This window comes from Salvelinus fontinalis, chromosome 18, assembly GCF_029448725.1.
Source record: "Salvelinus fontinalis isolate EN_2023a chromosome 18, ASM2944872v1, whole genome shotgun sequence".
Classification (NCBI taxonomy): Eukaryota; Metazoa; Chordata; class Actinopteri; order Salmoniformes; family Salmonidae; genus Salvelinus; species Salvelinus fontinalis.
Genome location: NC_074682.1, coordinates 53,942,899 through 53,955,089, shown reverse-complemented (window position 1 = coordinate 53,955,089; position 12,191 = coordinate 53,942,899). Strand labels below are relative to the sequence as shown.

General features: G+C 47.0%; 1 protein-coding gene across 17 annotated transcripts in view; it reads right to left on the bottom strand.

Moving 5' to 3' along the window:
* The window catches only part of LOC129815762 (dedicator of cytokinesis protein 3-like), a 400,044-nt gene that overhangs the window by 214,179 nt on the left and 173,674 nt on the right, over nt 1-12,191 (bottom strand). For all 17 annotated transcript variants that reach the window (XM_055869857.1, XM_055869854.1, XM_055869856.1 and 14 more), the window contains exon 4: nt 8,181-8,236. In XM_055869857.1, the coding sequence (XP_055725832.1) occupies nt 8,181-8,236 (56 nt within the window). The remainder of the gene's footprint in view (nt 1-8,180; nt 8,237-12,191) is intronic.

Below are 12,191 nucleotides of genomic sequence, written 5' to 3'. Positions count from 1 at the left end.
CTGTTAAAGGCAAGGCGTGCTGCTCTGTTAAAGGCAAGGTGTGCTGCTCTGTTAAGGGCAAGGTGTGCTGCTCTGTTAAGGGCAAGGTGTGCTGCTCTGTTAAGGGCAAGGTGTGCTGCTCTGTTAAGGGTAAGGTGTGCTGCTCTGTTAAGGGCAAGGCGTGCTGCTCTGTTAAGGGTAAGGTGTGCTGCTCTGTTAAGGGCAAGGTGTGCTGCTCTGTTAAGGGCAAGGTGTGCTGCTCTGTTAAGGGTAAGGTGTGCTGCTCTGTTAAGGGCAAGGTGTGCTGCTCTGTTAAGGGTAAGGTGTGCTGCTCTGTTAAGGGCAAGGTGTGCTGCTCTGTTAAGGGCAAGGTGTGCTGCTCTGTTAAGGGCAAGGTGTGCTGCTCTGTTAAGGGCAAGGTGTGCTGCTCTGTTAAGGGCAAAGCGTGCTGCTCTGTTAAAGGCAAGGTGTGCTGCTCTGTTAAGGGCAAGGTGTGCTGCTCTGTTAAGGGCAAGGTGTGCTGCTCTGTTAAGGGCAAGGCGTGCTGCTCTGTTAAAGGCAAGGCGTGCTGCTCTGTTAAAGGCAAGGTGTGCTGCTCTGTTAAGGGCAAGGTGTGCTGCTCTGTTAAGGGCAAGGTGTGCTGCTCTGTTAAGGGCAAGGTGTGCTGCTCTGTTAAGGGCAAGGCGTGCTGCTCTGTTAAGGGCAAGGTGTGCTGCTCTGTTAAGGGCAAGGCGTGCTGCTCTGTTAAGGGCAAGGTGTGCTGCTCAGTTAAGGGCAAGGTGTGCTGCTCTGTTAAAGGCAAGGCGTGCTGCTCTGTTAAGGGCAAGGTGTGCTGCTCAGTTAAGGGCAAGGCGTGCTGCTCTGTTAAGGGCAAGGTGTGCTGCTCTGTTAAGGGCAAGGTGTGCTGCTCAGTTAAGGGCAAGGCGTGCTGCTCTGTTAAGGGCAAGGTGTGCTGCTCAGTTAAGGGCAAGGCGTGCTGCTCTGTTAAGGGCAAGGTGTGCTGCTCTGTTAAGGGCAAGGCGTGCTGCTCTGTTAAGGGTAAGGTGTGCTGCTCTGTTAAGGGCAAGGCGTGCTGCTCTGTTAAAGGCAAGGTGTGCTGCTCTGTTAAGGGCAAGGCGTGCTGCTCTGTTAAGGGCAAGGCGTGCTGCTCTGTTAAGGGCAAGGCGTGCTGCTCTGTTAAGGGCAAGGCGTGCTGCTCTGTTAAGGGCAAGGCGTGCTGCTCTGTTAAGGGCAAGGCGTGCTGCTCTGTTAAAGGCAAGGTGTGCTGCTCTGTTAAGCGCAAGGCGTGCTGCTCTGTTAAGGGTAAGGTGTGCTGCTCTGTTAAGGGCAAGGCGTGCTGCTCTGTTAAGGGCAAGGTGTGCTGCTCTGTTAAGGGCAAGGCGTGCTGCTCTGTTAAGGGTAAGGCGTGCTGCTCTGTTAAAGGCAAGGTGTGCTGCTCTGTTAAAGGCAAGGCGTGCTGCTCTGTTAAGGGCAAGGCGTGCTGCTCTGTTAAAGGCAAGGTGTGCTGCTCTGTTAAAGGCAAGGCGTGCTGCTCTGTTAAGGGCAAGGCGTGCTGCTCTGTTAAGGGCAAGGCGTGCTGCTCAGTTAAGGGTAAGGTGTGCTGCTCTGTTAAGGGCAAGGCGTGCTGCTCTGTTAAAGGCAAGGCGTGCTGCTCTGTTAAGGGCAAGGCGTGCTGCTCAGTTAAGGGTAAGGTGTGCTGCTCTGTTAAGGGCAAGGCGTGCTGCTCAGTTAAGGGCAAGGTGTGCTGCTCAGTTAAGGGCAAGGTGTGCTGCTCTGTTAAGGGCAAGGTGTGCTGCTCTGTTAAGGGCAAGGCGTGCTGCTCAGTTAAGGGCAAGGTGTGCTGCTCTGTTAAGGGCAAGGCGTGCTGCTCTGTTAAGGGCAAGGCGTGCTGCTCAGTTAAGGGCAAGGCGTGCTGCTCAGTTAAGGGCAAGGCGTGCTGCTCAGTTAAGGGCAAGGTGTGCATTCAGAAAGTATTTAGACCCCGTGACTTTTTACACATTTTGTTATTCTAAAATGGATTAAATTGTTTTTCCTGAAATATCTGAAATATCACATTTACTTAAGTATTCAGACCTTTTACTCAGTACTTTGTTGAAGCACCTTTGGCAGTGATTACAGCCTTGAGTCTTCTTGGATAGGACGCTACCAGCTTGGCAAACCTGTATTTGGAGGTTTCTCCCATTATTCTCTGCAGATCCTCTCAAGCTCTGTCAAGTTGGATGGGGATCGTAGCTGCACAGGTATTTTCAGGTCTCTCCAGAGATGTTTGATCGGGTTCAAGTCTGGGCTCTGGCTGGGCCACTCAAGGACATTCAGAGACTTGTCCTGAAGCCACTCCTGCATTGTCTTAGCTGTGTGCTTAGGGATGTTGTCCTGTTGGAAGGTGAACCTTCGCCCCAGTCTGAAGTCCTGACGGCTCTGGAGCAGGTTTTCTCCCAGTCCCTGCCTCGGAAAAACATCCCCACAGCATGATGCTGCCACCACTATGCTTCACCGTAGGGATGGTGCCAGGTTTCCTCCAGACATGACGCTTAGCATTCATGCCAAAGAGTTTAATATTGGTTTCATCAGACTAGAGAATATTGTTTCTCATGTTCTGCGAGTCCTTTAGGTGCCTTTTGGCAAACTCCAAGTGGGCTGTTATGTGTGTTTTACTGAGGAGTGGTTTCCGTCTGGCCACTCTACCATAAAGGCCTGATTGGTGGAGTGCTGCAGAGATGGTTGTCCTACTGGAAGTTTCTCCCATCTCTACAGAGGAACTCTGGAGCTCTGTGTGACCATCAGGTTCTATATAGCTAGGTGTCATCATCTAAAATAACCATAATTTATAAGACAGTTCTTATTTGATTAATGGTGGTCGGACACATCTATGTGAAGCTAGCCACCATAAGGATTAGCCACAATGGTGGACTTTGCGGTTAGCCTTTAAAATAAAAGTTTGTCATTGACAGCGATGCAAATGAATACAAATAGGAGAATCATGCCATAATTGAATAGATCGTGCTAAACGAAGTTGGAATGTTGTTAAATAAAATCAACAAAAGACAAAAATGTGGTAATTTGACTATAATCTGAATGTATTATTCTTCAGAATTGCATTGTGGGTGTACTTATGTCCCTGTACAGCCTTAACTATGGATTGTGGATCAATGACATGGGGTATCAGTCTACTCAGTGACACCCAGAGCGCCGTAGCTCTTATTGCGGGACTCTGTAACAACTGTGAATTGAGCCACATTTATTGTCAACTTGTGTGTATTGAACGTTATCCTTGAGGAAACCAATACTGCGTGGATGTTTTGGAGTCTGATAACTCTAAGGACGTTGGGAAAAAATATCTTGGGTATTGAGTAAACTGATACCATATTTCATTGTTCCCCAATCCTTAGGTAAAACTGTACAGTGCAATATGAATGTAAATACACACAATAGGCTGACTGGGGAGGTGATGTCACACAGTCACAGTCCCGCGATAAGAAATACAACGCTAATATTTGCGTAAACTCTTCACAGTTGTGTCCTGTGGGTGTCACCGAGTGGACTGATACCCCATTTGATTACTTCACATTCCAACCTTGTTTAACATGATCTACTCTAAATATGACATGATTCCACCAATTGCAACCTTCTGTATCACTTTCAAAGAGGTACTTTTATTTTGAAGGCAAACCCGCAAATTCCACTATTGTGCCTAATCCTAATTGTTGCTAGCCTCACAACACATAACCCGGTCTGGTCGAGACTCACTAGCCAGATGAAGCTAGCTAGCTGCTTATAACGTTAGCTTTGGGCAACAGAGTTAATGAACTGAAGTTCAATTTCAACAGGCGAACAACAAGTTCGGCTACCTAGCTAAAACTTACTCACAAGGATTCCGAAACCGAGTCCTCTATCGACATAACCTAAACTATAGCCTACTGTAGCAAAACAGTTTCCCGTTAGAAAAAAAAAAATCCCGTTAGAATAATCAAATCCACTTACTGCATGATTATTTTACTCCTGAGACAAAACTGGTCAAATGTCTATCCATGTCTATCCTGTCTATCCTGTCTATCCTGTCTATCCTGCCTATCCTGCCTATCATGTAGATCCTGTCTATCCTGTCTATCCTATCTATCCTGTCGATCCTATCTATCCTGTCTATCATGTAGATCCTGTCTATCATGCTTATCCTATCTATCCTGCCTATCCTGTCTATCCTATCTATCCTGTCTATCCTGCCTATCCTGTCTATCCTGCCTATCCTGCCTATCCTGCCTATCCTGTCTATCCTGCCTATCCTATTTATCCTATCTATCCTGCCTATCCTGTCTATCCTATCTATCCTGTCTATCCTGCCTATCCTATTTATCCTGCCTATCCTGTCTATCATGTCTATCCTATCTATCCTGTCTATCCTGCCTATCCTGTCTATCCTGTCTATCCTGTCTATCCTGTCTATCCTGCCTATCCTGTCTATCCTGCCTATCCTGTCTATCATGTCTATCCTATCTATCCTGCCTATCCTGCCTATCCTGCCTATCCTGTCTATCCTGCCTATCCTGTCTATCATGTCTATCCTATATATCCTGTCTATCCTGTCTATCCTATATATCCTGTCTATCCTGTCTATCCTGCCTATCCTGTCTATCATGTCTATCCTATATATCCTGTCTATCCTGTCTATCCTATCTATCCTGTCTATCCTGTCTATCCTGCCTATCCTATCTATCATGCCTATCCTGGCTGATCCCAGCACTTTCTGGGATGTTTCCCAGTACAGTATAGGACTTCCCTGTAATATGCTGTGACATGGGCTCCCGAGTGGCCCAGTGGTCTAAAGGCACTACATCTCAGTGCTAGAGGCGTCACTACAAACACACTGGTTCAATTCCAGGCTGTATCACAACCGGCTGTGATTGGAAGTCCCATAGGGCGGCGCGCAATTGGCCCAGCATCGTCCGGGTTTGGCCCAGCGTCGCCCGGGTTCGGCCCAGCGTCGCCCGGGTTCGGCCCAGCGTCGCCCGGGTTCGGCCCAGCGTCGTCCGGGTTCGGCCCAGTGTCGTCCGGGTTCGGCCCAGCGTCGTCAGAGTTTGGCCCAGCGTCGCCCGGGTTCGGCCCAGCGTCGTCCGGGTTTGGCCCAGCGTCGTCCGGGTTTGGCCCAGCGTCGCGCGGGTTCGGCCCAGCGTCGTCCGGGTTTGGCCCAGCGTCGCCCGGGTTCGGCCGGGTCTGGCCCAGCGTCGCCCGGGTTCGGCCCAGCGTCGTCCGGGTTTGGCTCAGCGTCGCCCGGGTTCGGCCCAGCGTCGTCCGGGTTCGGCCCAGCGTCGCCCGGGTTCGGCCGGGTTTGGCCCAGCGTCGCCCGGGTTCGGCCCAGCGTCGTCCGGGTTTGGCCCAGCGTCGCCCGGGTTCGGCCGTCAGTGTAAATAAGAATGTTAACTGACTTGCCCAGTTAAATACAGGTTCAATTAAACATAGCTTAAGTAGTGAGTCAAATTGTCTCGTCTATCCTGACTGTACTTTCACTGTACCATGACTATGGTCCGGTACCATGGGTGTTTTTTACCGTACTGGATAACTGGAACAAGTAAATTACTGTAGTTTCCCTGTACCGTGCTTGATGACTGGAACAAGTAAATTACTGTAGTTTCCCTGTACCGTGCTGGATAACTGGAACAAGAAAATTACTGTAGTTTCCCTGTACCGTGCTTGATAACTGGAACAAGTAAATTACTGTAGTTTCCCTGTACCATGCTGGATAACTGGAACAAGTAAATTACTGTAGTTTCCCTGTACCGTGCTTGATAACTGGAACAAGTAAATTACTGTAGTTTCCCTGTACCGTGCTGGATAACTGGAACAAGTAAATTACTGTAGTTTCCCTGTACCGTGCTGGATAACTGGAACAAGTAAATTACTGTAGTTTCCCTGTACCGTGCTTGATGACTGGAACAAGTAAATTACTGTAGTTTCCCTGTACCGTGCTGGATAACTGGAACAAGTAAATTACTGTAGTTTCCCTGTACCGTGCTTGATAACTGGAACAAGTAAATTACTGTAGTTTCCCTGTACCGTGCTTGATAACTGGAACAAGTAAATTACTGTAGTTTCCCTGTACCGTGCTGGATAACTGGAACAAGTAAATTACTGTAGTTTCCCTGTACCGTGCTGGATAACTGGAACAAGTAAATTACTGTAGTTTCCCTGTACCGTGCTGGATAACTGGAACAAGTAAATTACTGTAGTTTCCCTGTACCGTGCTTGATGACTGGAACAAGTAAATTACTGTAGTTTCCCTGTACCGTGCTGGATAACTGGAACAAGTAAATTACTGTAGTTTCCCTGTACCGTGCTTGATAACTGGAACAAGTAAATTACTGTAGTTTCCCTGTACCGTGCTTGATAACTGGAACAAGTAAATTACTGTAGTTTCCCTGTACCGTGCTGGATAACTGGAACAAGTAAATTACTATAGTTTCCCTGTACCGTGCTGGATAACTGGAACAAGTAAATTACTGTAGTTTCCCTGTACCGTGCTTGATGACTGGAACAAGTAAATTACTGTAGTTTCCCTGTACCGTGCTTGATGACTGGAACAAGTAAATTACTGTAGTTTCCCTGTACCGTGCTTGATAACTGGAACAAGTAAATTACTGTAGTTTCCCTGTACCGTGCTGGATAACTGGACCAAGTAAATTACTGTAGTTTCCCTGTACCGTGCTGGATAACTGGAACAAGTAAATTACTGTAGTTTCCCTGTACCGTGCTTGATAACTGGAACAAGTAAATTACTGTAGTTTCCCTGTACCGTGCTGGATAACTGGACCAAGTAAATTACTGTAGTTTCCCTGTACCGTGCTGGATAACTGGAACAAGTAAATTACTGTAGTTTCCCTGTACCGTGCTTGATAACTGGAACAAGTAAATTACTGTAGTTTCCCTGTACCGTGCTTGATAACTGGAACAAGTAAATTACTGTAGTTTCCCTGTACCGTGCTTGATAACTGGAACAAGTAAATTACTGTAGTTTCCCTGTACCGTGCTGGATAACTGGAACAAGTAAATTACTGTAGTTTCCCAGTACCAAGCCGGGTACTGGACATAGTAAAACAAGTGTTCCCCTAAGAAGTAATAGATATTATCTTGTCGGTCCTGACTGATGATTTCACTGAGGTGATTCTCAGTACAAGACTGGCCTTTCCCAGTAGTCTGCCAGGTAACTGTTAACTGGACACTGTAAATCTAGAACTAGTTATAAATCAGAACCTCTGCAGTCAGACAGAGTAGAACACAGGGACAGCAAGAGGAATCAATCAGATAGGGAGGGATGGAGGGAGGAGAGTGAGAGAGTGATGGAGGGAGGAGAGTGAGAGAGTGATGGAGGGAGGAGAGTGAGAGAGGGATGGAGGGAGGAGAGTGAGAGAGTGATGGAGGGAGGAGAGTGAGAGAGTGATGAAACGGAAGGGGAAAAGAAGAGTAATAAGGCAGGCAGAGATGAATGAGTAAATAATATGCCTCTGTTTATCACACCTCTCTCCTCCCTCTCTCCTCCCCTCCACCCCTCTCCTCCATCCCTCTCTCTTCTCCTCCATCCATCTCCCCTTTCTTCTCTTCACACCTCTCTCCTCCCCTCCACCCCTCTCCTCCATCCCTCTCTCCTCCCCTCCACCCCTCTCCTCCATCCTCTTTCTCCTCCATCCCTCTCCCCTTTCTTCTCTTCACACCTCTCTCCTCTACTTAACACCACTTCCCTCTCCTTAACACCCCTTCTCTCTCTCTCCTGCTTCGTCTCCTCAGAGAAAGTCAACATACTGACTCAACTCCAGCCACTTTAACAATGGAAAAATTGATGGAAAAATGTATCACTAGCCACTTTAAACAATGCCACTTCATATAACGTTTACATACCCTACATTACTCATCTCATATGTATATACTGTACTCTATACCATCTACTGCATCTTGCCTATGCCGTTCTGTACCATCACTCATTCATATATTTTTAGGTACATATTCTTCATTCCTATCCCACAATATACATTGTGTGTATAAGGTAGTTGTTGTGGAATTGTTAGGTTAGATTACTCGTTGGTTATTACTGCATTGTCGGAACTAGAAGCACAAGCATTTCGCTACACTCGCATTAACATCTGCTAAACATGTGTACGTGACAAATACAATTTGATTTGATTTGATTTAGGTATAAGTCATGGAGGGATACTTACCCTCTGTTGGTTACGATGGCCTTCTTCAAGTGAATGTAGCTGGTCGGGAAGATTCCCTGAGAAAAGAAAAACCAGGGACTGTATTAGCTTTGACCAGGGACTCTATTAGCTTTGACCAGGGACTGTATTAGCTTTGACCAGTGACTGTATTAGCTTTGACCAGGGACTGTATTAGCTTTGACCAGGGACTGTATTAGCTTTGACCAGGGACTGTATTAGCTAAGAGTGTCAATGTACCTTACAGCCTTCTACTACTGCTCAGATAGACAGAGAGAGGGGGGAGAGAGAGGGGGTATAGGGAGAGAGAGAGGTGGGAGAGAGGGGGAGAGAGAGGAATAGAGAGAGGATGAGAGAGGGGAGAGAGAGAGGGGATATAGGGAGAGAGAGAGGTGGGAGAGAGGGGGAGAGAGAGGAAGATAGAGAGGATGAGAGAGGGGAGAGAGAGAGGGGATATAGGGAGAGAGAGAGGTGGAAGAGAGGGGGAGAGAGAGGAAGAGAGAGGGGATATAGGGAGAAAGAGAGGTGGGAGAGAGGGGGAGAGAGAGGAAGAGAGAGGGGAGAGAGAGGGTTACTGAGGCTATAGGTTACAAGGTTACAGAGGCAGACTCCCTACCTTTTCACTATCACACCCATTTATAGAAAGTTATAAACTGGGTGGTTCGATCTCTGAAAGCTGATTTGCTGACAGCCGTAAACTATTTTTTTATGAATTATCCCCGCTCTAGAATCAAACATACACTATTGGTGTCACACCCTGATCTGTTTCACCTGTCCTTGTGATTGTCTCCACCCCCTCCAGGTGTCACTTATTTTCCACAGTGTATTTATCCCTGTGTTTCCTGTCTCTCTGTACCAGTGTATTTATCCCTGTGTTTCCTGTCTCTCTGTACCAGTGTATTTATCCCTGTGTTTCCTGTCTCTCTGTACCAGTGTATTTATCCCTGTGTTTCCTGTCTCTCTGTGCCAGTTCTTTTTGTATGTTTCCAAGTCAACCAGCGGTGCTCCCAGTCTCCTGCTTTTTTGCATTCTCCTTTTTCTAGTCCTCCGGGTTTTGACCCTTGCCTGTTTCTGGACTCTGTACCCGCCTGCCGGACCATTCTGCCTGCCTTGACCTCGAGCCTGTCTGTCACTATGTACTTCCTGGACTCTGATCTGTTTTTTGAACTTTTTGCCTGTCCACGACCACTCTCTTGCCTACTCCTTTGGATTAATAAACATTGTAAGACTCTAACCATCTGCCTCCTGTGTCTGCATCTGGGTCTCGCCATGATATTTGGGTTCCCATTCTGTTCGACACAATTATTTTAGTAGTTACAAATCAGTTCTCTCTACCAAACTTCCCTGCTACATCATAGGTATCAGGTCTCCCTACCAACCTTCCCTGCTACATCATAGGTATCAGGTCTCCCTACCAAACTTCCCTGCTACATCATAGGTATCAGGTGTCCCTACCAAACTTCCCTGCTACATCATAGGTATCAGGTGTCCCTACCAAACTTCCCTGCTACATCATAGGTATCAGGTCTCCCTACCAAACTTCCCTGCTACATCATAGGTATCAGGTCTCCCTACCAAACTTCCCTGCTACATCATAGGTATCAGGTCTCCCTACCAACCTTCCCTGCTACATCATAGGTATCAGGTCTCCCTACCAAACTTCCCTGCTACATCATAGGTATCAGGTGTCCCTACCAAACTTCCCTGCTACATCATAGGTATCAGGTCTCTTTACCAAACTTCCCTGCTACATCATAGGTATCAGGTGTCCCTACCAAACTTCCCTGCTACATCATAGGTATCAGGTCTCCCTACCAACCTTCCCTGCTACATCATAGGTATCAGGTCTCCCTACCAAACTTCCCTGCTACATCATAGGTATCAGGTGTCCCTACCAAACTTCCCTGCTACATCATAGGTATCAGGTCTCCCTACCAAACTTCCCTGCTACATCATAGGTATCAGGTCTCCCTACCAAACTTCCCTGCTACATCATAGGTATCAGGTGTCCCTACCAAACTTCCCTGCTACATCATAGGTATCAGGTCTCCCTACCAAACTTCCCTGCTACATCATAGGTATCAGGTCTCCCTACCAAACTTCCCTGCTACATCATAGGTATCAGGTCTCCCTACCAAACGTCCCTGCTACATCATAGGCATCAGGTGTCCCTACCAAACTTCCCTGCTACATCATAGGTATCAGGTGTCCCTACCAAACTTCCCTGCTACATCATAGGTATCAGGTGTCCCTACCAAACTTCCCTGCTACATCATAGGTATCAGGTGTCCCTACCAACCTTCCCTGCTACATCATAGGTATCAGGTCTCCCTACCAACCTTCCCTGCTACATCATAGGTATCAGGTCTCCCTACCAAACTTCCCTGCTACATCATAGGTATCAGGTCTCCCTACCAAACTTCCCTGCTACATCATAGGTATCAGGTGTCCCTACCAAACTTCCCTGCTACATCATAGGTATCAGGTCTCCCTACCAAACTTCCCTGCTACATCATAGGTATCAGGTCTCCCTACCAAACGTCCCTGCTACATCATAGGTATCAGGTGTCCCTACCAAACTTCCCTGCTACATCATAGGTATCAGGTGTCCCTACCAAACTTCCCTGCTACATCATAGGTATCAGGTGTACCTACCAAAATTCCCTGCTACATCATAGGTATCAGGTGTCCCTACCAAACTTCCTTGCTAAAACCTCTTGATGCTGTTTCGTTGTCACAGCCTAAATGACAATCACCAAATGAGGGGACCAAGCTAATGCAATTGTGGATTAAATCGACTATAGTACATGCTGTCAAAAGGCTGTATTCTGCAATGGGGACGGGAATAAGAGCAACCTAATGTGTTGACAACGTTGCACAAGAGAAAAGCGTGATGCTATTTTTAACATTTTATAAAATCACAGGAGAACATTCTCTGTCTGCATTCAGCTCCACTCTAATCTTGAGGGGCGTTTCTTTAAAACATGCATCCAATCCCCTTGATCCTTTACATAGCTAGACCAATCATATGCTTCAATGTGCCGCAGTTCACAGTGCTGTGGCAAAACAGAGGTTCCACTCGTGATGGTAAATTGCAGGTGCAGACGCTCTGATTTCAAAACATTTTGGAAGCACAGTTGATACGTTAACACGCTGACTACTAATTAGAAAAATATAATCTGTACTTTTCAATGGGTGAGATATAAGAGGTGTGGCATGAGAAGAAGAGGGTCAAAAGCATGTTCTCACGGGCTATGTGATATAAGATACCCTGGCGTTTGATGGAATATGCTGCCTCTGCAGAATGATTCTATTCAGGGGATGTAGAGACCTCTCTCTCTCTCTCTCTCTCTCTCTCTCTCTCTCTCTCTCTCTCTCTCTCTCTCTCTCTCTCTCTCTCTCTGTCTCTCTCTCTCTCTCTCTCTCTCTCTCTCTCTCTCTCTCTCTCTCTCTCTCTCTCTCTCTCTCTCTCTCTCTCTCACACACAAACACACACAGAGGGAGACACATACCATATTGTCTGACCTCCTTTCAGCCCTGCTGCATCCAGGAAGTGAAGCATTATGTAGTAACAGTGCATGTTTGGAAATCACTAGCCATCTGGATCTGTGCCCTCGGCAATGCAGATCTGCCTGTGTGTGTATGTGTGTGTGTGTGTGTGCGTGTGTGTGTACCCTCCCTCTGTTATATCACCATTGTCATATTACTGCTTCTTGAAAGTTTGAAGCTGAGAATCATGTCACGGTATTATAGGCGCACAGATGATATTATGATCAATAGATACGAGCCCTAAAATATAGACCGTACTTCTAGTGATGATAGGATGGGCCTATCAACAAACACACATGGTAGGACATGCAATATTGGAAATTATCAATACCTTCATCCACTTTCATAGTCCAGGAAAGAGCATTGATCAAGTAGGAAAAAGAAGACAGCTGCATAAAGACAAACGAGGAGAGAGGGAGAGAGGGAGAGAGAGAAAGAGAGAGAGAGAGGGAGAGAGACAGAGAA